At 35.1% G+C, this 26054-nt stretch overlaps 1 protein-coding gene across 5 annotated transcripts in view; it reads left to right on the top strand.

Moving 5' to 3' along the window:
• The window catches only part of LOC129264456 (mitogen-activated protein kinase kinase kinase kinase 3-like), a 57733-nt gene that overhangs the window by 944 nt on the left and 30735 nt on the right, over positions 1 to 26054 (top strand). For all 5 annotated transcript variants that reach the window (XM_064102634.1, XM_064102633.1, XM_054902337.2 and 2 more), the window contains exons 2-7: positions 4124 to 4248; positions 12119 to 12198; positions 15036 to 15180; positions 16337 to 16468; positions 17082 to 17157; positions 18191 to 18317. In XM_064102634.1, the coding sequence (XP_063958704.1) occupies positions 4198 to 4248; positions 12119 to 12198; positions 15036 to 15180; positions 16337 to 16468; positions 17082 to 17157; positions 18191 to 18317 (611 nt within the window). In that variant the 5' untranslated portion in view covers positions 4124 to 4197. The remainder of the gene's footprint in view (positions 1 to 4123; positions 4249 to 12118; positions 12199 to 15035; positions 15181 to 16336; positions 16469 to 17081; positions 17158 to 18190; positions 18318 to 26054) is intronic.

The raw sequence follows: 26054 nt of genomic DNA, 5'->3' as shown, positions 1-26054 counted from the left end.
CTTAAACTGCACATTATTAAATATATTGTAAAGACAGCTGATATATCATTTTAATGCTCTTTGTCATGTGAGGTAGTTGTACTTATCATGAAGCCTGATCAGTTTGAATTGGATAGGGTAAATATTTTCTGTCCCTGAAGTTTTGCCATTGGCCTATATTGCATACTATTTTCACAGCAGTTGACAGACATATTTGTTCTGCAATTGTTTACATAGGTCTACTACACATTTACATGTACATATAGGGCCTACTCTGTATTGGCTGGATTGTTCAAGGCATTTCAAGCATGTCTTGTTTTTTGCAGTTGTCCCATTAAAGGGAAAACTGATGCTCACAAAATTATTTATGCTTTAAACAACAGTTTAAATTCATAGAATTTAATTATTCTTGATCCATAGTAATCATTCCAAAATAAGTATTTTTCTCAATTTTACTCCATTCGTGTATAATGCTTAAAACTGGATGCTATTCGTTTAGAAACATCCCCATTCGCAAGTGCCTGTGATTGACGAGGCAGGGCTAATATTGGTTGGCATTGTATTGGGAAGTGTAACACGCCATGGGCTGCTAATCATCTCACTATAAACTCTCAAGGAAATTGGGAAGCGGTTGGCCAGTATTAACACATTACTATAAGCACAGGGTTGGCACGTTTTAAACGGTGTGTTTTAAAACATGTTTTAAAACGCGTTTTAAAACACCCGTTTTTTTTACAAAAAAAACGTGATTTAAAACGCCTCATAGACTTGTGTGTTATGAATATGCATGGATGTGATTTTACATGAATATATTTTTTTATACTTTTATTTCTTAAGTGGTACATGTATATTATTTTCTTCTAACTAAATCTCTTTCTCAACACCACTCTTTTTCTCCTCTCTCTTTCCCCCCTTCTCCCTTTTTCCATTGCTTTGTCGTGTTCCTTTCCTCCTGTTCAATTATGTACATCAATCTATATTTCTCATTTTAACAAGCATTTGAGTGTTGTGCTCACTTTTAGACAGGGAAAGAAACACTATTAAAAATAAGCTCAAATATGTAATAGTAGTACTTGAATGAAATGGAAGTGTTGCACAAGCACAATAATATTTTGCAAATAGACAGTATAACTGACATTGTAACCTTGAGGTACACACTAAAGTAGGTGAAACTTTGCGCTTCGTAAAGATGAAGAAAAGTAGTTTAATTTATAATAAGATAATCAGCTAGCAAACCTTAAAGGACAAGTCCACCCCAAGAAAAAGGTATTATGCTGAAAATTTCATCAAAGCGGATGTAAAATAATAAAGTGATGACATTTTAAAGTTTCGCTTAATTTCGCAAAACAGTTATATGCGCATCCTGGTTGGTATGCAAATGAGGGGACTGATGACATCACTCACTATTTATTTTGTATGTCGTTTTTTTCTCATTGTCATGTAAAATATAGTTTTTTCCTCCCTGAACATGATTGGAACTACAATTGTTTTAACATTTTTTGGTTCAGTCAAGTTGGTCATTATTATCAAATCTGTATAAATTGAAATATTGTATTGTTCAAACAATTAAAAAAACAAAAGAAATAGTGAGTGAGGGACATCATCAACTCTCTCATTTGCACATCACTGAGTTGTTATAAATGTTTTGTGAAAAATAAGCGAAACTTTAAAATGTCGTAACTTTCTTATTTCACATCCGATTTCGATGAAATTTTCAGCATTACGCTTGTTTGAAATTTTTCTACTGATTCAAATCAACATTTTTCTGGGGTGGATTTGACCTTTAACCCTAACAATCCCAGGGGACTGTAATGGCCCCCTTAAAAATTTCTATGATAAATCCATAAGCACGGCAGGGCCACGCCATATTGTTCAAGACTATTTTTTTGATACATGCATGGATATGCGGTTATGATATTACCATGGAGCTATCAGCACATTGATAGCTCCATGATATTACACAAGTGCATGTCAGACCAGAATTGCTCAATATCGTGATTTCATGTATAAAGCCAATGCAAATTTTTTGCCAACATTTGATCTGTATCAATATTTGTGCTTTTTGTTAATGATTGGAAAATTATTGCCAATAATTTTCATTAAAAAACTATAAAAAAAACCCAAAAGTAACCACAAAACTGTACATAAGAAATAAAAAAAAAAACAAGTTAAAAAAAACATTGAAAAAAACAATTTGATCAGAATTCCTCAATTAAAGAAATAAGCAGTTCAAGGGCCTAATATTTATAGATTTAAACCCAAACTTATATTTCATGCACTTGTGGGTACCCGGTAGGATGCGAAAATCATTGTAGCTTGTCCAGTACTGTGTGCGCCTCACTAGCGACTGACGGGAATACTACCCAGGGAGTGGAGGATGTGCATACATTGTGTGCGGGAATGACTGATTGATCCGATGACTGGGTTAATAATACATCTGTAAAGTGCTTAGACACATCGTTCCAATGTATTAAGCGCTATATAAAAGCGGACTATTATTATCATTATTATTACTTAAAATTGGTATAATTGATTCAAATGAAATAAAGCATATTGAGTAAATGAAATTAAGCTTTGAAAGCCTATATTCTATAGATTATGTTGTTTTCTTACATAGCGCAACTTCTTCTCACCCCCTAGATTGACAAGACTAAAAAACCCTGAGACTACATGTATGAGGAATAAACTTATAAAATGTCAACTTAATTTTTCGGCATTCAATTTCCTTGATTTAGTAATTTTGGGAAAAATATGAATTTTTCTGTTGAAAATTCAGTAACAAAAATTGTAGTCATCTCTTACTTACTCCATAAATGTATTTAAAACATCAAGAGCTTAAATCATACTGTATTAAGTGTATAATTTAATTGATTTACAGGAAAATTACATCGTTCGTTGGAAAAAAAAATGTTTTAAAACGATTTAAAACGTTTTAAAACAATAAAAAACGTTTTATTTGTTTTTTTTAATAAAAAACGTTTTTTATTACAAGCCTGTATAAGATCAATATCAGAGATCAGGCTGATGTAGATTGTAATTGCCCATTTGTATTGACAAGTATGTAGCCTAGAAGGTACATGTAGGATGTTATCGGATGGAGATTGAATACATTGGAGATGATGGGGAGGGGTTGGGAGGAAAGGGGGGGGGGGGTTAGCGATGGTGTAGGTACATGTAATAAATAGAATGTCTGAATCTCTTATGTCTCAAAAGGGAATCCATTTGAAAATTCTCTTGTTTTATAAGAAAACAATAACATAATAACGTAATGCAAATGAAATTTAATCAAATTGACAGAAAGAAAACATTCACAATGTCTGATGCCAAGGCTCTATCTATGATACAAGGTTACCTCCATATGATGTAAATTTCCTCAGTTTTATATTTCAGTTAAGGCCCCCATTCCACAGAACGGAGACCATTGAAAGACCACTGAAAGACTTAAAATTGGTGAGGTCTTACAGCGGTCTTCAAGATCACTGAAATTTGTCATCTCTGTGGAATGGCTCAGAAAGACCCCTCAAAGAACTCTGAAAGACTCATGGATATTTCTTGTCTTACTGGTCTTAGACTAGTCCTATAGAGATCTTTCAATGGTCTTTCAGAGATCTTTTATGCAACTAGTGATCTTTCAGAATTCTTTCCATGGACTTTGCCTGGTCTTTCAATGATCTTTGAATGATCTTTCAATGATCTCTCATGAGTCTTACAGTGATCTCCGCGAAAATCTTGAGAGACTGCCGAAAGATCATTGAAAGACTATAAAGACCTTTGTAAGGTCATCGAAAGACCGCTGAAAGACTGCTGAAAGACCACTGAAAGACCATTTTCCTGTAAGACCGTTGTAAGACTGTTTTGAACCGTTTTAAAAAGTTTTGGAGCCCATGAAGACCACGAAGACCACTGAAAGATTGGTCAGGACCCGTGTAAGTCCTCAAAGACCATTGTAGGTTCATTGAGAGACCTATGTAAGATCAACCAAAATTCATGGTCTTTGAAAGGTCTTTCAGCGGTCTTGCTCTCTGTGGAATGGCCCCTTTACTTGGCAAACAATTTTATAATCTGCTTCCAAATTTAATTTTAGCTACCTTATTTGTCTTCCATATTTAATTTTAATCTCTCATGTCATTACCTTTTTTTGCAGCTGACTTTGGCGTCTCGGCACAGATAACACAGACGATAGCAAAGAGAAAGTCGTTCATCGGCACGCCCTACTGGATGGCCCCTGAGGTGGCCGCTGTGGAAAGGAAAGGAGGCTATGACTTCCAGGTGAGTTTCAGATTCTTACCCCTCTCACTAACATAAGGCGTATTCAGATCACCTTGAAGTTCAAAGAAAACCAGGTATTCTCTGATCGAAAATTTTTTTCCCCGATCTACCCAGATCAGAAAATACCTGGTATTTTTTCCAGTGCGAATAGCAGGAACTTGCTGAAATTACGAGAAATTTCGCAGTGATTTTTCCAAGTTCATGAGTATTTTGGCAGTGTGATTGTGTGAAAGCATATTGCAATTTGCATTAACTTTCTCAACCCAGCAATAAGTTGGGTGCAGGGACCGTGGGTTGCTCGCACCTTGCCTGCTAATCAAAACATTGTGTGCATGCATGTAACTTAGATAACTTATCCTGAAAGGATCTGTTTGGGTCGGTGTGAATGCAGAAAATAATTAGTTGTATTTGAGGCCTGAAATTGTTTCATTATGATCAAGTGGGTCTGATCATACCTACTACTAGGTGTTTTCAAGTCGGTCAGAATATACCTATTAGATGTTTTCAAACAGACTCGTCCCCAAAATACCCCTAAATTTTACATAAACTTGTTCAGGATAAAAAAAAACTCTTGCTATTATCTTTTGCATTGATACCCAACCAAACCAGATTGAACCAAAGACTGCAAAAGTTGTTTTAATTTTAATAAGTACCTACAAATTAGCAAGTATGCCTTTTTTTTTGTTTTTTTTGGAGGGGGGTATGATATCATGAGTAGTTAGCTTTCACACTGACAAAAATATATAGTATTTTTTTATCGTAATAGATCATAGTAAATTTCCCTAGATCAGAGAATACAATAGATTTCCTGATAAAAGAATACGTAGTATTCTTTTCATGTCGGTCTGAAACCACTTATTATCATAAACAATGGACAAAAAGTTCATACTTCAAAGAAGTATGATTGCTTTTCGTTCTTGATATTTGTGCATTATTATATTACAGAGTGACATGAAGGAACACTGTGGATGTTGATGTGGATGTTGATGTAAACGGTTCCCAGCCCATCAGGGAAAATTATTTCACTCTTTTCCAGTCAGGGAAAAATCAGGGAATTTGATTAAAAAATACCTCAAATCGGGAAAAATGCCTCAAATCAGGGAATTTTGATCAGCCCAAAAGTTGAAAGCACGGTAGTCAGTACGACTCTGTTATATTTTGTTGCATATCAACCTCTTTCTGTATAAGGTGAGGAAAGGATGGATGTATGGGGGGGGGGGGGGGGAGGGAGGCCATTACATGCCTGTGTAATAGTACTAACTTAGTTTGACATTATTATTTTTTTAATCTAAATACATGTAATTCACTGCAACAAATTAGAAAACATGCGAAACTGGGAATGGGTCTGAATAATTATCAGGGAATTTTTAAACTTCATCAGGGAAAAGTCAGGGAATTTCGATTTCTTGAAAAGCTGGGAACCTTGGTAAAGGGGTGTGGGGGAGTACATATATATCCAAACCAAATCATAATGCATGTTGTTCCTGTTGTGGCCTGTCCATAAAAGTTACTGTTATGGTATCTTTGCCATCCAATGGTAACTACCATGGTAACAATGCTCAACAGCCAATCATAATCAAGGATTCAAAAAGTGTTACCATTGCATAGCAAAGTTGACAAAATTGCAACATTTATGCATCAGGGCCCATAACTTACTGCTTGAAATGCTAGTAGTACATGCAGGTACAAGCTTCTCTCTCAGTGTATCTATAGACCGACATGTATAGGCTTTTAACATTATCGCCTTGTATTAAAATTGTGATATTTCACCCGTCATGTCAGCCTGACCTTTTCATCCGAGTGTGAGATAATGAGGCATCATTATAGGGATTTAATATCCTCAAAGATCCTCATATTCTCCCCATCTTGACATTATAATGGATCATAAGGGTCCAAGAAATTAGTTCCCGTTTTTACCCTTTATTTTGTGGCTGTTATAATCCTACTGTAAGGATGAGTGTTCCATCAAGCCAGCTAACTATCTGGATATGTCGTTTCGTAGATGGGGAAAAAAGCATGCATGGAATTCTGGGAAAACAAATGTTTTGACCTATTGATATTGAGCGTCTAATGTACATCAGTGGCACAATCAGCCAAAATTTTGAGGGGGAGAAGCATGTCTTATAGGGCTATTTTTTTTAAAGTAGCAGGCGGCAAACTGACCATTTTGAAAGAAAATCCAACACCCCCCCCCCCCATTTATATGCCAGTGAAGTACGCCTCCATATTTATTGTCTTTGGAGCGTTTATAATTGAAGACGCACGTGGATAATATATTTCAATGACACTTTAATATATGTTGATTGCTAGGCTGGAAGGCTGTTGATTAATTGCAGGGTAAGTAAATGTATATCGAGGTGTTCCATGGATAAAATGTATACCATCTGGTTCTGTTTTTTTTCTCCTTTTTTTTTCATCTGAATCGTAGTAGTAAATTTGTCAGCATTTAGAACGTCTTACATCTTGCCTGATATAGCAACGTAATTTGCTCCACATTTTTTTTATGACTGCTACACAACATTTTTTATGTGTACCAATTGTTTTATATACGACTGTACGGAACATAGTTGAAAGCTTTTCTCTTATTTCCAGAAATGCCAATCAAATTTAAAAACTAGAATTATTCTTTGAATACACTTTCAATCAAGTAAATGTACGATAATATGCCAATGGCAGTTTGTACTTACAAGAAGAAGATATCAATGAATGAAGAACTGAATGAATAAATAGATACACAATAGCACTTATGCAGAAACACTGCAAGAAAAGCAATGTTTATGAAATAAAAATTGTTAGGAAGATGTTTGTTGAATTATGCAATATTAGGTTGTAGGAGGCCTATTTCAACCTTCCTAATTTTGTTTATGATCTTTTTTGTATTCCTGGCACTCACCTAAAAAGTGTGTTATTGAGTTGGAATGGATCCTGTGTTTTTCATGAATCTCAATCTGAGTTCTGAGGTACCCTCATGGGGGGGGGGGGGGGGGGGGCTTTTCATGAAACAAATAGTCAATGGCATGCATTATAAGCTACTGAAATCCATGCATGTGATTGGTTCAGAGATATTTTGTGAAGTTCTAGATTGCTAGATTGTGTGAAATGTCAATAACCTCTCACGGGAGCCCTCACGCCGTCACAGTCAGGCTGTCAAAGCTGTGCTGTGTAGAATAATGAATACAGTACCACAGTTCATTACACCAGGTTGCATTATACATGCCTCTCCATCATCAACAAGTTTGTTGACCTCATGGGGGCTCTTGCCAGTCATTTATACAGCTATTAAGTGGTCTTGGGAGGATTCTGCATTGCATGAAAATGATTTCATATACATTTTTTTAGGTTTATGGCTTTTAAAAAGCAAAGACAGGGCGTGAATCTGAATTTAGAAGGAAATGACCTTCTGTATCCTGATTTTCTGACCTTTGTCAGAATATTATGCAAAATTTTCCAAAACAATATCATAATTCACCCCTTTCTTTTCCTTTTTTTATTGGTTGTGGAACTTGATTGAGGGAGGGGCAGTGCCCCAAGCCCATCCCCATATATATGTCAGTGTTAGATACACTATATGTAGGCTAATAATAATAATCTGTAAAAATAAAATGCATGAACATTTATGACCATGCAATGGCTTTTAGTGATTTGATGTACATGTTTCTCTTTGTTGCCATGCCCAATCTGCTCCCTAGTGCCATATAAAATCATTTCAGTCCCAGTGATGATATTGATAATAATAACAGGCTACATGTAACTGCAAATTGCCTGTAAGTGGTTGAAAAGAAATATAGAATAGAATATTATTTAAGTAATAGTGGTTGTTTATAATGCATTATACACACACTTCTCAACAATCATCTGAAAGTCAACTCAGTCATCGGGCATGTACATGTAGGCTACAACTGTATGGCATTCAAAAGCACAAGAAGAAAAATATTTGTTTTTATTAGGACAAAGAATTATTTTCCCTCTTTCCTGTCCATCACTCCCCTGATGAGGTTGTGGTAGCCAGTATCATATTTACCTAATGTATTACATTCAGAACCATTGTGTTAAAAGAATAAAAATTCCAGCTCACTCCCTAGGAAGCTACACAGTATATAGTGTTGATTTGATAGTGTAGGGTGAAGACAATGTGTTGTAATATATGACTCATCGCAGAAGGTGAAGAAGAGAAAGAAACCTGTTTTGGATTTGCCTTTGACCTTTTCTTCACCTGTTTAGTTTGTGGTGGTTCTCTGAGAATGTTGCAATCACGTGTATTTGTTCTGTACATTGTCATTGAGCTTGATCATGTGTAGGAAGCCATTTCCTCATGTATGTTATCTGTTATTCTATAATTAATGAAGAATTACTTGTATATTAGGGACAATTCTCACTGTTGCAATTTAAATAGGAGAACAATCTGGAAGAGTCAGACTCTGAATATGTGTTGAATAAAACAAAGGTATTGTCTGGAATTATTTGGGCAAATGAAAAGTGATTATGGCATTACTTTTCTGAAGTGATTATGGCATTACTTTTCTGAAAGTAATATTTTTATACATTAGTTAAACTAGTTTTACAATTTGACAAAATTTTGTGTTTCATGTTGTCCTTTCCTTGTAATGTGACTTACAAAGCAAGAAAGAATATAATCTTTGTTGCCATTCTTGGCATGATTTTTGCATGAGATGAGTAACAAATAAACCAAAGCCAAACCATTTCCACAAGCCCACAAATATCATATTTTTATTTACCTCAGTATAATTATTTTGAAATTTGTTTTTTGTACATGTGTGTCTCAATATGAAAATGAAAAAGGCCTATTTGCATCAATGATTAGTGAAGGGGATGACACTTGACCTGAATATTCTTTGACTTCTAATTAAACATATAATTCATATAAAGATAGGCTTTCATTTGACAATGCTAATTATGTTCTAGTCCTTACGGGAAAGGGACTTGTCCCAATGTTTTATACCCGACAGTCTATTTCATCTGATATTTACCATAGTAATAGCCAGTCAAAACTAAGGAAAATTGCCTGATCTATCTGACAGCTTGTTCGGAGGAAAATGCTGGTGAAATGCTTCCCAGGTAGGCCCTGTATATGGAATGCTATGAAGTTCAAGAGTCCTACAGTATAATTATTTTACTTAGGAAGCCACCCGTTCAACGAGTACAATTCTTCCACAGACCATCCCTCAAGATAGGAAGTCTGACCCTTCTTCCTTTTCCTTCAAATCCAAGGTCTCTGTCTCTAACAAGTCAAGGCCAAAGAGCACAGAGACTGGTGTCAAGCCATTAATCAGGGCGATGTCATCAATCTCTCCCCATGTCAATAGTAGCCAGTTACATGATAAAAGTAAATGTGGACCAGCCCAGCCAGTTTGTTTGTCCTCAGTAAGGTCACAGGGGGTCAGGTTACAGTGAAGATATTTATGTGCTAGTCTGTGCACCAGACACTGCTTTGAGGATAAACTCTCACTTCCTCCTGATGTGTAGATAATCTTGTCAACGTTTTATTTGTAGAGATTAGAGACTTCATATTCAGACTCACAGGTTGCGACTTGGTTCTGTACAAGGAGTGAATGCCCCCCCCCCAAGAAAAAAGGTTGGAACATACTCCATATGTCTCTGTCAATTCCTCTTCACATTCATGTACATGTAGAACATGTTCTAAACCTGTGCAGGGCCTGACTCTTTGTATAAATTCCCATATGATTGAAAAAGAGCTGCTTTCAAATTGGGAAAACTGATCACATACCTTCCTACATACATGAAGGAATATATCCAAAATACTGGTGTGAAAGTAACAGTCAATGCATGCAGTGTGTTTCAAAGTTACAAGTTTGTCCTCATACTTCGACTTTGCGAGAGAGAATGAGAAATCCCTTTGGAAGGTGTCAATCTACCCTTTGCCACTCTTCACCCAGGTGTAAATGGGTAGGCCTACCTGGTAAGCATGAAAGCCTATTTCTTCTTCCTGTTACTGCAGGCAAACTCCTCAATCGGGATATAATTGATGCAGGCGTGTGTGGCTAGTGATGAATTTGAATTAATGATGTGCCCCCCCGGATGAAAGTAGACATTTGAATTTTGTTAGCCTTGTCTTAAAACCATCAACCGATTTAGCTTCACGTATGTCTACTGGTAGCAGATTCCATTCTGCCATAGTCCTTGGAAGGAAAGAGTACTTGAAGCAGTCTTTTTTTGTTGTTGTTCGGGAGAAAGAGATTGACGATGATTTCCGTGTCCTGACAGAATTTTGAGAGGGAGTTGTTAGGTATCGACCTACGTTGATTGAAGCACTGTGATTTACAGATTTATATAAAAGTATAAGTCTTGAGATGGCTCTTCTATCTTCGAGAGATTTCCATTCAAGTGACTTCAGCATCTGGGAAACACTACTGGTTCTCCTGTGATCTTTACAGACGAATCTAGCGGCTCTTCGTTGAACTGCTTCTAGTCTACTGATGTGGTCTTTCGTGTATGGGTCCCACACAGAAGCACAGTACTCCAACTTTGGACGTACTAACACTTTATAGGCTGTTGAGCTTAGAAACTCTTATTGGAATGCTCCCCAAGGAGTGGGAAATGTGCAGACATTGTGATGGCATACCAGGATCCGATGACCGGGATAATTGTTTCTGTAAAGTGCATCGATAGAGACATCGTTCAGATGTGTTTAATACACTAGGCGTTCATGAAAAACAGAATATTATTATTATTACATGGAATAGAGTCTGGTCTCGGAGAATATCATCTAGTTTGAACTGAAATGGAAGAACCTGGGGCAGACAAATTCAGGGGAGGGAATGGACAAAGTGGTGTATTGTCTCCTATTCTTCCCCTCTCAATGCCTTCCAGGACACGAGGGTCAATTTGTCAGGATAACTATCTGCATACAACTGTCAAATGAATTAGGAATTTCTCTGGATATTCGAAGATAAGGGTAGCCTCAGATTCTACACAGGATGTATGCACGTGCTGGTGTTAACATTTCACATTTCAGTAAAAGAAAGAAGATTCATGTTTGCATTCATGGTTACATATCGTACATGGAGCTTTAATGTAGGCCTACATGTACATGTATGTAGCTCATACATGCAGTAAATTTTGTTTGATTATACTTGCAGTTTGATGTCTGTTGAGAAATAAAATGGCTTTGGGTTAGTAATTTCAAAAGGGGAGATGGTTTTAATACAAGAACAAAAAAAAAGAAACATTTTGACATTGGCTTCACAAAAGTCTCAAAGAATGATAGAGTTATAGGGAGCCTATGTTTTTTTTTATTAAATTGCAATTTTATCACGTCACATGCAAACTGAAATATTAGATTTTTTCAGGGACAGTTCTGGGATGGACTTTTTGTATTTTAGGTATCAACACTTATTCACAAATCAGTGTGATGTGATATGCTTGAGGTTTAAGATATCTGGCTTATCTATGGGACTATTAGTACCCACAAAAAACATACAAATATAAAAAAAGTCAAATTTTGTGTATTTTGTTTTAGTAGACCTACATGAAAGTGTTTCTTTTCTACCCATAACAGCAAACCAATTGGTCATTATGTGCTTCTAATTCTGTCTCCTACATGTAGCCCTACTTTTATACGTCGAAGCAAGGTAACTTGTTGACACAGGTTGTCATTACACTATTTGACGGCAGGGCGGCTTGTATTCACAACTTCAATGAGACTAAAACTACACACCTCGATAGCAAAATATGCTACTTTGTTGTGTATTTTACTGTATATTTTTATCTGATCAGACAGAGCCTCTTGGAAGAATACTACTGCGTATTGGAAGGGGCACCGTATATAAAGAAGACTAATTGAATAGATATAAACTTATATATGCTGAACGTTTGCTTTTGTTTCCTACAGTGTGACATCTGGGCGGTTGGGATCACAGCTATAGAACTGGCAGAACTTCAACCACCTATGTTTGATCTACATCCTATGAGGTGAGACCAATCTCCTCATCCTTTTTATAACTTTTCTATGATAATGATGATGTTAATTGTGGTAATTTTAGTAATAATGTTGATACTGATGATGAAAATGATGTTGATAATATTAGCGACATCAATACCGACTGACTATGCTGATGACAACGATGATAATGATGATGGTGATGACATAATGATAGTGGTGATTTCATTGTTGATGAATGATGATGTTGACAATATTTGTAATGATGATGATGTTGATGGTAAGTTTATTGATGGTAATGATGATAATGATGATATGAGGTGATGATAATGGTGATGGTGATGTTGAAAATAATCATGATATGAGTTGTTGATGATGATGATGACGATGTTAATGGCGATTGTGATGTTGTTGCTGAAACCACTGCTGCTGATGTAATTTTTTGCCACAGTCACAGTGACGGTCACAAATCAATATTTGTATTCAGTTCAAATTGTCTAGATTTCTGATAAATACCAATATTATTTTTCTAAGTTGTAGATGAAAATAAGTTCATGATATTCTATGCTTCAATAATGAAATACAGGTATGGTAGTGGATCGTATTACCGAACACTTTTCATGAATTTAATCATATCAAACACATTATTCTCATAAAATTCACCAAACTTTCACCATGAATACACAATTACCTACAAAATATAAATATGTAAAAATTTGGCCGAAATCGTTTTTCCTATTTACGATATTAGCTTCCAATCAGACCCCTCTTCACATGTGAAATATTTTGGTCACTTGAAAAAGGTATCGTATTACCGAACGTGTGTTTTCTATGGGAAAAGTTGAGAAAACAACAAAGTCACTGACGCGCTATTTTGACCATATCTTATTGTTTTTCGAATATTAAGACTTTGAAATTGTGTTTTTGACAATTTTTCATCATCTTTCTATTCAAGTTCTCTTTGAAAGGATGTTGCAAAATTTTGAGCGTATGAAATTATTTTCTGATGCGTATGATGCGCACGTTCGGTAATACAAGGCCGGTCGGTAATACAATCACTCACTATACATGTAACTCTGCTAAAGTCAAATATCTTAGGACCACAGAAATCTGTCTGACTTGGGTGAAATTTGACTTAGAAGATGTAAATAACACACGTTTTGCATATTTCTGGTATGAACTAATACATCGAGTATTAAAGCGATCATTCAGGAAAGTCAGCTTATGCAGAATGTACTGTAGTTCAATCTTTAAGCAAGCCAAATACATTCAATTCTATTAGAAGTCAATTATACACAATAGTGTCCCTTGAATCTGTTTGTCTGTGGGATGTTTATGACCCTCTCCCTAATTGACCTTTTAGAATATCAATTGCTCTTAAATTACTCCCTACCCTGAATCCTAATTATGCTTTCAGAAAGTTATCTTATTCGAAGTGGAGAAGTTTAGCTATTTGTGGGGGAAAATACAATAAGTGGTTTCAGACCGCCTCGAAGTTTGTCAGTTCCAGGTATTCTCTGATCGGGAAATTTACCCCGATCAGAAAATACCAGGTATTTTGGTAATGTGAAAGCAAACTACGCGTAATTTCCCCGAAAGAAAATACCCGCTAAATAGTAGGTACTTGGCGAAATTACGAGAACTTTCGCGGGGATTTTTCCAAGGTCGCAGGTATTTTGGCGATGTGAAAGCAAATTACGGGAACTTTTAGCCCAGCGTGTCGTTGGGTGCGGCGCCGTGGGTGGCTGCTGGGCTAGTGATTTTGAATCTCGCGCCTTGCTTGTTTATCAGACCATACTGCGCATGCTCGTAACTTCAGGATCTACTTCAGGAACTTATCCCGAAGGGTATGTTTCAGGGCGGTGTGAATGCAGGAATAATTAATGGGTATTTTTCAGCCTTAAAAAGTTCTCGTAATTTAACGGGGATTCTTGTGATCGAGGCGGTTTGAAACCACCTTATGAAATGTGATCCATGATATGGGCAATAAAAACTGATTAATGTTATTGAATGGATTTGATACTTGAGAAGTTCATGATAAGTCTTTTTTAATTTCATGTATTTGCATGAGCATTATGTACTTATTGTTTTAAACACTCCGAACATTAAATTGTTACTATTATCAATTGTTGTCATCATTGTCTAAAGTCATCATGATCATCATCGTCATTGTCGTAATCAGGGTCATGGTCATGGTCATCAATGTCAACATCATATATCATCATCATCATCATCATCATCATCACCACCATCACCATCATCATCTTCATCATTATCATCATCATCATCATCACCACCACCATCATCATCATCATCATCATCATCATCATCATCATCGGCATTTATATAGCGCCATCTATCTAGAAGTATTCTATTCCGAGGCGCACAAGAAAAGAAAGAATGAGAGAAAGAATGAGAGAAAGAATGAGTGTCAAAGTGCCAATAACTGATACTGTTAAAAAATATAAGACTTCAGTTTAGATTTGAAGGTCTCCAGTGATGATATAATTCTTAAATTCAACTGCAAATTATACCAGAGAGAACGTGCTGAGGCAGATAAAGCTATCGCACCATATGCTACACGTGTCTTTTGAGTCTTAACAAGTTGCTGGTGTGATGATCTTAGGCTACGAGCTGTTGTATAAGGCATGACGAGGTCTTGTAGATATTTTGGTGCCATACCATTTAACACTTTCCAAGTGAGAAGAAGTATCATCATCATCATTATAATCATCACTATCCTCCTTGTCCTCATCAGTTCACCACCATAGTAAATATCACACATTCTTTTTTTAACCTTTTGAATCTGCAAAGGCTGATTTGTAGGACAAGACGTATGTAAATTATACATTTTTCTTTGACTGTGCAGGGCTCTGTTCCTCATGTCAAAGAGCAACTTTGTTCCGCCGAAGCTGAAGGACAAGAATAAGTGGACACCAGTATTCCATGCATTCATTAAAACAGCACTAATCAAGAACCCAAAGAAAAGGCCCACTGCCAGTAAACTCCTTCAGGTAGGAGAAACGCTCTATACATTTTAGTATCTAGGTACATGTCGGTAGGTAATTCCAATTAGATTTTGAAAGTTACATTGTTGTTGTGAGCCTGAGTCCACCAACACTTGCCACAATACCAGACCAGATCAGGGCCCTGTCTTACACAGAGTTATGATTGATCCGATCAATCATAACTCTATGGAAATCCATCAGTTTCATAATTTTTTCTCCAGGAAATTTGCAAAATGTCCTTTGTAAACAAAGGAGAACACACCAAATTGTCAAGAAATCAATGAATTTATGGATATACATTCATATCTAGAAAATTTTTGAAGAAACATGCAGTTTAATATGTTGACATTGCTGGCCGTCCATAGGTGCGATTGATCAGATCAATTGCAACTCTTTGTAAGATGGGGCCCAGACCAATACATATTTTGATCATGAGACATGGAGGTACAGACTGCAGGCAGCATACTGTGTGTGACTGATCAATTGGCTTGAGAAAGTCCACAAGAGTGGACGAAAGCTCACCCTAAATAATTTTCAAGGTTTGTTGAAGCTGAAACATTGTTTAATACATATATTATTTGATTGATTGATGTTTAATTTTTCTAAATTTTATTATTATTGTTATTATTGTTTATTTATTTTATTTATTTTATTTTTTTGGGGGGAGGGGGTCTGAGGGATTGGACCATACAAAAAAGATATGCGATTCCAAACTATGTGAGGGAAACGGGTTGCGTATGCTCTGCAAGTTTGTCTGCTACTGTTTGTTTCGTGTCCTTATTAATGTAAGTACACTACCTAGCATTATTGGCAGTCCACAATAGCCTGCAGTGCCATTCAGTGGAGACTTAAAATATATTTCAGAATCCAAATTCAAAATTTAATCGTAATATTTGGGGACGTTCTACATTTACATTGAAAATAAATTATAGGTTAATATTTTTATATTTTCTTTAAATATTTATTCTCGCTTTAAATTGAAGATCATGTATATTACCATTTGAATTTTTTGTCAAACTAGAAGCATTGATAAGTTGTCTACACTGTTAATATTTCCTTTTTTATCAATTGCTGGCCTGATAAGTTGGATGTATGGTAGAATAATTTTGAAAACATTGAATGCATTATTTTGATAAATGATATTGATTTTCTGTTGTTGTAGCATGCCTTTTTCCAAGACAACATAGATACGCTGACAAAACAGACGATGAGGCAACTGTTAGAGAAGGCTCGTAATGTCAACCCAGGCTATTCACCTATAGAAGACGATGAGGAGGATAGGTTAGATGATCAGGTAATACTTTAAAAAAAAAATGTTGAGTTTTCGCACTGTGGCGCATGATGAATTCAAGAACAAAGTAAAAATATTAAAAAGGTTCCATGACCTTTGTTCCAGCGACAGGAGCAATTGTCGTAGGAGCAAATGGCGTGTCATCAACTTAAGTCTCTCAATTATAATCTGGTTCTTCGATTTCAACTTTTGTCCTGACTGTTACCTTAAGTTGAAATATTAATGGTTGTATTCTTTGGCAGGCTAGATTAAACAGAAATCTAATTTTAGACCAATCCTCTATCCATGCTTATGCTTATATTTTGGTCTAAAAATATCTGGATATATATTTTTATTTCCTCTTATCAATTCCAACTCACATCTCTGAAAATTATTGAGATAGTAGTGTAGTATGTACATACTTTTAAAACTTTTGATGCTATGGCATTCTTTGATAAATTGATTTAACCTCTCTTTGGTCATATTGGAACTTGTATAATGAACTCTTATTAAAGATAAAGAAATATCTTGTGTCGAGGATGTTTATTACCCAACTAAAGTTTTAAAATGATTTATAATCGCTTTATCCACCTTACAAAAATTGTATAATGTTATATATTAATATTTTTTTCTGTAGCCTTTAGTTAATGTGAAAAAGAGAGTTTCGTCAAAGAGGACAGACCAGAAAGACAGACCTGCTTCAGAAATCAACAGTAAGTCAAGATATCTGTCTGTATTGATACAAAAATACACAGATGATTTGCTGTGGTGTAGATATTTCAAAAGTTCTAGATTGTACATCTTAGCAGTGATTTATATGAATTTACAAAGACAGTATGAATTGAAAAACATGAAAAAAGATTAGAGTAGATTTTATGTATACTCCTTGGAATTCTCCAAATAGTTATTTGTGATTAAAAAAAAATAATGAAAATTTAAGCTGAAATACATGAATAGGTTGATAGGATAAATAATGATTTTGAAATTATTTATGTTATAGTTATTTATAATTCATTTTTTATTGTTTTTCTTAAGGAGGATTTGGGTAGCATTTTTTTCTCAACAAGACTACTCAATTCCACTTAAGCACCCTTAAATGCATAATTTTTGGGCAAGTTTGCCCTATTTTTATATTGACTGCGAGTAATGTTACAACAGATGTATAATAAATTGCAGTTATATTTAATGATATTTTTCTTAATCCAATATGGCGGAATTTCATTTTCAAGACTATCCTCTGCTTTCAAATAAGCAACTTTGCCTCAATTGATTCAGTTGGGACCACAGGAATGCTGTAGTGATTAAATTATATAGTGCTTATTACAATGTTTATAAGCACTGCATACTTATACCTCAACTTTAGCACGGCTACCCAAATCGGGTGCTTAAGAATTCAAGGAAGTCCTTCCTACCGGGTACCCACTTTCTACACCTGGGTGGAGAGTGGCAAATGTAGATAAAGGCCTTGCCAAAAGGTGCAAGTGCAATGGTGGGATCCCAACCCCGGACCTTGTGGTTCAAAGTCTAGAGATTTATCTCCTGAGTCCGTGACACCTCTATTGAATTCTATTTGTCAACTATGGAGAAAAATTGTATAAGAGGTATATATAACACATGTTTTGCATAATGTCTAAATATTGCTTCAACTGGGATGGCTATTTGTTTCATGGAAGGTTGACTTACACAGGCATACCTGTATAAAGATTAATCGCAATGCTTATTCTTCTTATCAATTTCTCCTTCCAGTGGAGTTTGTGAAGAAGGTGAAAGAGGTCCCCAGGTTGCCTCCCGATGACGATGTCATGCTCGGTGAAGGTAACTACCAAGGAGCGCATGAATGGAACCCAAGCAGCTCAGAATCAGAGGGGAGAAAGTAAGTGATTGGAATACCCATCTCTTTGCTTTTGCCAACATATCAACATGATATTGCTTTTATGTTTTCTGAATTAACCCCCTTCCTTTCGAGTGATGATATTTCTGGCTAATTTCCTGTATTTGGAGAGTATACTTATTATCAGCTTGTGTGTAACAGCAGGTTGATGCTGCTTAATGTAAAATAATTTGTTTCCTTGAGCTTCTTTCCCATTCCCCCCCCCTTCCCTTGATGAAAAAATAGTGAAAGAAGATATGTTCTAATCATCATAGAGTAACAAATTCATTACCCTAAATTTTCATTGATTATGGTAGTGTATAAAGTCTCGACCAACTTCCAGAGTCTCAACTAACTCTGACAATGACAATTTATATAACGTACCTGTTGTTAAGACAAAGTTTTATGGCGAACGGGGGTTTGCGCACGCAGCGCCGGAACTCTGGACTAGTATCCCACACAATTTAAGGCAAGTTGATACAATTGGGCAATTTAAATCTGCATTGAAAACATTATTTAACTGAAAATAGTATTATCAAAGCATTACCAGCAGCTTTCCCTCCTATTTTCTTCTTTTTCCAAACATGCAGTGAGACCTTTGTAAGGTGTAATGCACTATACAAAAACTGTTCTATTATATTATCTTGCTATCTACTGTCTTGAGTGTGAGAGTTATGAAATGTTGTCAACAGGTCTCTTCAAAAGGTGTGCTATAAAATGAAATAGCTGAAAATTTTATAAACAATAGATGGAAAATAACAAGGTTATGACATCGTGTAGGTTTGCATTGTTTCAGTGAAACAATTCAGTACATATCTTCATGAATATGCTGGTTATGTTATCCCCCACCTATACTTTCGTATTTCTTTATATGGAATTATATTAATGTAAATATTGTCCTCCGAGATTGTTAAAATAGAATCGATAACTGCTTTCATGTTTAAGATCATCATTGCTGAAACTTATATTTTGTAACAAGGGAGACATTTTTTTTCATACATGCATGAAAATATCAAATAGTTATGAAATAATAAATTTTTTTGGAGGGAAATGACATCATGGATTAGACCATGTGGGATAATACCAGATGGAACAATAGATGAAGCGGGCCTAGGCCAAGTGGCAATTTACTGCATCATTTCTACCAGCCCATGGTTCTTGTCATAGTTTATAGAGAAACATATTGCATCAGATTTATTGCCTTCATAATTATTTTTGATGGTAGTGTGTAAACATAGCAGAGATGGTCTCAGCATGTTCACCAAACATCAATCAATTTGATGGAGCATTCGAACATCAGTTTGAGACTGAAGGGGGTTTAAATTTGTATATTAGACAGGGCATGGATTTTTGTTGCAGTACAGTACAATTTTCACCTTCAAGGTGAACTTGGTTTATTGTTTCCTACTTATTAAAAAATCTAAACAATTAATTATTTCATGAAATATATAGATAAAGGGCATCAGAAGTAGGAGCCACAGGCAATACTTAAAGTTAAAAATAATATTGCTCTGAGTTTGTTCTAATCAGAACAGACTCCACTTTTATCAATATGACAATGCTTGTGGTTAGTTGATACGTAGGCCTACATTTTGCTAATGATTTAACATATTTTATAGACTTCTTCAAAAGTTTATTCCTCAATTGTTCTTGTGACTGATATGCTAAAAATGTATCCTCTCATTCCTCTATCTTTTAAAAAAAAATGAAATACATAAATTCAAATCCCAGAAGAATACTTCAGATTCTTTGTTGAGAAATAATCAGACCAGTCTGCTGTAATAGGGTCTGCTTGAATAGACTATTCAGAATAGAAATGGATGTCTGAAATGATGGGTTGGAATGGGCGAAGTAGACAATTGCTTCTTCTATCATGTCTTCTCTTTCCTTGCAATCAATTTGGGAACATGAAAATGTCTCTGGAGACCCTATGACGTCAATGTAGCTAGATCCCAGGGCTGTGGGTTGACCATCTTGCTTACAAATGGCCAATAATGTTTATGTCTTATTTATCTCCTTTCCACGGGTCCCTTGTCATGTTTATTGGGCTGTGCAGTGAATTGCTGAAGTGTAGTAGGGATGTAATTAAATTTGTTAACACTCTGATGTGATAATCTTTGTAATTTGTTTCAGGGAAGCAATTACATAGAACAGGTTCTTTTTATTTTTAATTTTTGGGCTTCTTTGCATTGCTTAATTCAAGGCTCCACATTAACTTTTTTTGGTGGTGGCCCGTTCGGGCCACCAAAATCTTCAAATAATTTTTTTTGGTGGCCTGATATTAAAGTTTGGTGGCCCGAAAAATATAAAGAAAAACATTAAAAATGAATAAATGGGTATAAATGGTAAACCACTGTAAAAAAAAATGAAAGAAAATAATAAAACAGCAAAAAAAAGTGTGAGAAAATTCCTTCCCTAAATTTGCCAAAATGTTGGAAAAATTCACATTTCATATTAATGAAATGCCTTCCCAAAGTATTTACTTTCTCAAGAGTTGTTTAAGAAATCATTTATAAACAAGAAAGAAAGTAGCTGTCTGTTTATTTTTGGCTAGAAAAGACCGGAAAAGACACAGCTTCGAAAGAAACCAAGTAACAACATACATACAAATGCACATGTGGGACTGTGATGTACTCACCTATGTGTTTTTATGTGTATTATTTTCATTTGGAAATCGGTCTTTTTGAGTCAAAAGAGAGGTCATGATTCCTCTTTTTAATGCTTGCAAATAATCAGGATACACCAGATTTTAGCAAAAAGGTCTGTAGAAGGGCATTTCATTGGTGTAAAATGTGACTTTGACTTGGATTTTCACAGTTCTGTGGAAGATTTCTTAGTAGCAACATTTCGTATTGCAGCTCCCTGAGTCTGAATAGGCTGCTAACGCACAGCTGCTTCAAGCATGCAAAGCTCACGCCAGCCGGCTGGATAAAAGCTACTTAATGCTATAGCGGTAGGCCAACTTTGTGTGTGTGTTTGTGTGTAGATCAACAAAAAGGGCGCATAACGAACTGGCTTGCAATTTGAATTGTAGAAAGTTGATAAATGCGTGCAAAATGGGGAGAAAAATTGCGCTATTCTGAAAATTATTGGTTGCCCGATTCGGGCCACCAAAACTTAATATTTTTTCATTAATGGTTGCCCGAGGTGAATTTCTGGTGGCCCCGGGCCACCGGGCCACCGCTAATGTCGAGCCTTGCTTAATTTCATATAAGCCTAAATCAAGGCTCCACATTAACTTTTTTTGGTGGTGGCCCGTTCGGGCCACCAAAACCATCAAATAATTTTTTTTGGTGGCCCGAAAAATATAAAGAAAAACATTAAAAATTAATAAAACAAACTTCTGAAATATTAATTCTGCAGCCACTACCACTAAGTTCCTTTCACTTTATACATCTTGTATGTAAACCTTGTTTGCTGTTATTTTACTTTGCTAATTGATAATTGTTTCTATCGTTGTAAAAATGAAATGATTGAAAGTGAATAAATGAATTGTATTGTTCGCAGGTTGTGTGGACTTTTTTTTTAAATCTCTGTATAGAGATAATGGTAAAGTAAATAAATAGTGCATAGCAAACTCAGATAGATGTACAAAACAATGGTTTTTCCTTCCTTCCTCTTTGAATCCTAAAACCTAGATTATGCATGCCCCAAATCCAGTTTATTTCTGTTTTCTCTTTTGCAGCATATAGAAGGAGAAAATCACAGAAAAATATGCTGCAAAATTAGAACAATGCATAAAAGGGAGAAACAAACGAAAATTATTTTCAAAAAGTATATAACAAAAAGAAAACAAAAATAATAAAAGGAATTAGTGAAATAAAACAAAAGAAAGAAAATGAAGAAAGAAAAAAACAAAGAACAGGGAAAAAAAGAAAAGAAAAAAATTAGAGAGAAAAAAGAAAAGAAAATTAAAGAAAAATTAATAAAACAAAGTAAATATAAAAATGGGGAAAAGGGGAAAATTGAGAAGCCATTACATATATTTTTAACAGCTGATTCTGACTGGAATATAATTAAAAGCCAAGCATATAATTTTCACTTACCTTTTGGGAATGGCACATTTCTATTTTTATATCCTTTAGTTTGTATTATTTTATTTTCAGTAGAAACATATTTTTTAATCAGGCATATTCAATGGGAAGGGGTATAAATGGTTTAACCACTGTCAAAAAAAAAAAAAAAAAAAAAAAAAAAACGGCAAAAACTATATTGGAAAAAAAGTGTGAGAAAAGTCCTTCCCTATATTTGCCAAAATGTTGGGAAAAAAAATCACATTTCATATCAATGAAATGCCTTCCCAAAGTATTTACTTTCTCAAGAGTGGTTTAAGAAGTCATTTATAAACAAGAAAGAAAGAAACTGTCTGTTTGTTTAAGGCTAGAAAATACACAGCTTCGAAAGAAACCAAGTATCAACATACATACAAATGCACACGTGGGACTGTGATGTACTTGCCTATGTGTTCTTATGTGCATTAATTCATGTGGAAATCGGTCTTTTTGAGTCAAAAGAGAGGTCATAATTCCTCTTCTTAATACTTGCAAATAATCAGGGTACACCAGATTTTCGTAATATAGACTGTAGAATTTCATTTCATTGGTGTAAAAGGTGACTTTGACTTAGATTTTCAAAGTTCTGTGGAAGATTTCTCAGCAGCAACATTTTTTATCGCAGCTCCCTGAGTCTGAATAGGCTGAGCTAGATCTAGAGCACAGCTGTATGCAGTGGCTTCATGCAAAGCTCACGCCAGCCGGCCGGCGCGGCTGGCTGGATAATAGCTACTGTATGCTATAGCTGTAGGCCTAATATGCAAACTGTGTGTGTGTGTGTATTTGTGTGTAGATCAACAAAAAAGGCGCATGACGAACTGGCTTGCAATTTGAGCTGTAGAATGTTGATAAATGCGTGCAAAATTGGGAGAAAAATTGCGCTACTTTGAAAATTATTGGTTGCCCGATTCGGGCCACCAAAACTTAACATTTTATCAATAATGGTTGCCCGAGGTGAATTTTTGGTGGCCCCGGGCCACCGGGCCACCGCTAATGTCGAGCCTTGCCTAAATTTACTAGACTCTATTCTTAATAGATTGATTCTGATTTAGCCAGACTAATTGAAAAATAATTCAAATGATTTGTTAATAGTTAGATGTAGAAATCTTTGTACTTTTTTTTCAGTGAAATGATTGAATTTATAGATTCCCTTTTTTTACCTTTGTGGTAGCTTATTTTCATATGAAAATTTACAAGATTCCATTCTTAATTGATTAATTCTGATGTACCCAGACTAATTCACATTAATTCCAATGAAGACCTCTGTAGACCATTATTTGAAATAAAGCCAAGTAAAGAAAACAATCTAGCTCCTCGTGTATCTGCCCTTATTCATGATGGAACTCCAAATTGCAATTTAAAATGTTGCTGTCATAAATCTGACCATGTATACTGTATTACTGTTTACATACTACATAATATATTTTACCATTTCTTAAAGAGATCTCTTGTGAAAAAGTGTTTCTACCAGTATATGAAGAAGGAGTATACAAGTGCTTTTCAACAGTTCAAGCAAAACTAATTGCAATTTAATCTCTGACGTGTAGAACCATGACTTGCTTCATTTGTCATCCATATAGATAATGTGGAATAGTTGAATTGTTGATAGTCTTTTAAAATTGATTTGATGTACACTCTAATCCTTAATGGCATTTAAGCATTTAATAATGCACAAACCCAATCCAGTTTGTAGTCTCTGAAAAATGTTGGCACTTTGGACAGGTATACCATGTGAACCTTAACTTCATCAAACAAAGCCCCCCCCCCCCTCTTAACTAAGATAACCTTACGTATCCAAATTGCTAAAATTCTTAGCCATTTAAGCTTTGTGTTTGTTTGCAATACTGGCTCTTAATTTGATTTGAGTAATTGGTGTACATGTAACTTTGTTTCAATTACTCTTATTATTTTCCTTGACCTAAAAAGATATTAAAATTCGTACCTGAAATACTAAATATACATACCAATTTTAACCTCTACCCACATTATGTAAAGTATATATACATGTAGGTCTATGTATTACTATTAAGTTTTAGCATTGGTTGCAAATACTAGTTTTAACCTCTGCGCACAATATTTTAAGTATTTAGGGCCTATATTAAGTGTTGAGTTTTAACATTGGTTGCAATACATAGGCTATTATACGTAACACATATATTTCAATGGTGCTTGCAATATTTATCAATTCTTCACAGTAAGATTTATCTTACTACAGTACATGTAAATTTCCCTCGAGCAGAAACAAAACGCCTGTCTAATTCAAGGTAAACTGCAATAAATCTGCAGTGGAATGAGGCATAAATATTTGATTCAGTAAAATTATCTTCAAGGTGTCACAGCCTGTGCATATTTTGTGCTCAGATTCGAAGACGCATGGTAATATGAGAAGGATTCATCCATTATTCTGTAGAAAACAGCTGTGCTATCGTGAGAGAGTGGGGCCCCATAGTTCCCTTACAAAGTCTGTATGCAGTACAAAAAAATTACTTAGTTTTAGAAAAAGGGCAAAAAAGGAGTAAACTTTTTCATAAAAATGCATTAAAAAAATCACCTATATAGCATTGTTTGACGCCTTTATTGAATTTTACACAGTTTAATAGAAACATGATTGAACAAAATAAAAAATATATCTTTTTCTGATTTGATTGTTTTTAGTAGCAAATGAGCCATATAGGCCTATACATAATAGTGTTTTGGTTTTTTTTTTGGATGAGGGGGCCAAATCGTTTTGGTCGTGCATAATCTTGTGCTAAATTATGTGTTCGTAGGCTAGAAATTATTGTATAAAGGCTCCATAAATTTGATAAAATATAGATTACCGCCACAATTTGATTTAGATTAATGGAAATACTGCCCTTTAATTTAGTATGAGGCGAGGGAATATCCAACTAGTTCTTCACATTAGCTTGAACTATATGCTTTTGTAAAGTCCTGGGAAGCCTTTCATGATACAAATAGTGATTTTCACAGACTATTTTGCTCTGAGCCAATCAGATTCAAGGATTTCAGTAGCTTATAACAAGTGGTAGTTTGTTGTATGCAATTCTCCCCATGTCTCTTTGCAGTTATGACCTTATCGTTTGAATGCCCTTTACTGACACTTTTCTATTAAAAGCTGCATCTAAATGTATGTTCCATTCATGGCATGTTTATAATAATTGGCTTCATTCCCAGTTGTTATGTGCGTTGAGACTTGCCTCTTGTGTATCTATGAATTGTACGTTTATATGCTAATAAAGGGGCTGTCACACCTGGGCACCATCTTACAAAGAGTTACGATTAATCCGATCAATCTTAACTATGGATGGCCAGCAACATCGACATGTATGTTCAAAATATTTTCGAACTATGATGTATATTCACGCATTCATTGTTTTCTTGAAAATTCACTGTGCTTCTCTTTGTTTAGAAAGGACATTGTGCAAATTTCCTATAGAAAAAATTATGACACTGATGGATTTCCATAGAGTTACGATTAATTGGATCAATCGTAAGTCTTTGTAAGACAGGGCCCTGAACTCTTTAGCCAGGATATTCCAATGTGCATTGGAAAGCCATTTTACCATTCAATCCTATTTCTTAATATCAAGAAATTAATTATTGCCAAAAATCGTGATAAAACTTAAAATTGTTTATGTTAAGAAATATCAATTAATTCAAAATTTGGCTTACCATAGAATGTCATTAA

The sequence above is a fragment of the Lytechinus pictus genome, chromosome 7 (assembly GCF_037042905.1).
Source record: "Lytechinus pictus isolate F3 Inbred chromosome 7, Lp3.0, whole genome shotgun sequence".
Lineage (NCBI taxonomy): Eukaryota > Metazoa > Echinodermata > Echinoidea > Temnopleuroida > Toxopneustidae > Lytechinus > Lytechinus pictus.
The sequence above is the reverse complement of the archived record's forward strand: the minus strand, read 5'-3'. Positions and strand labels throughout refer to the sequence as shown.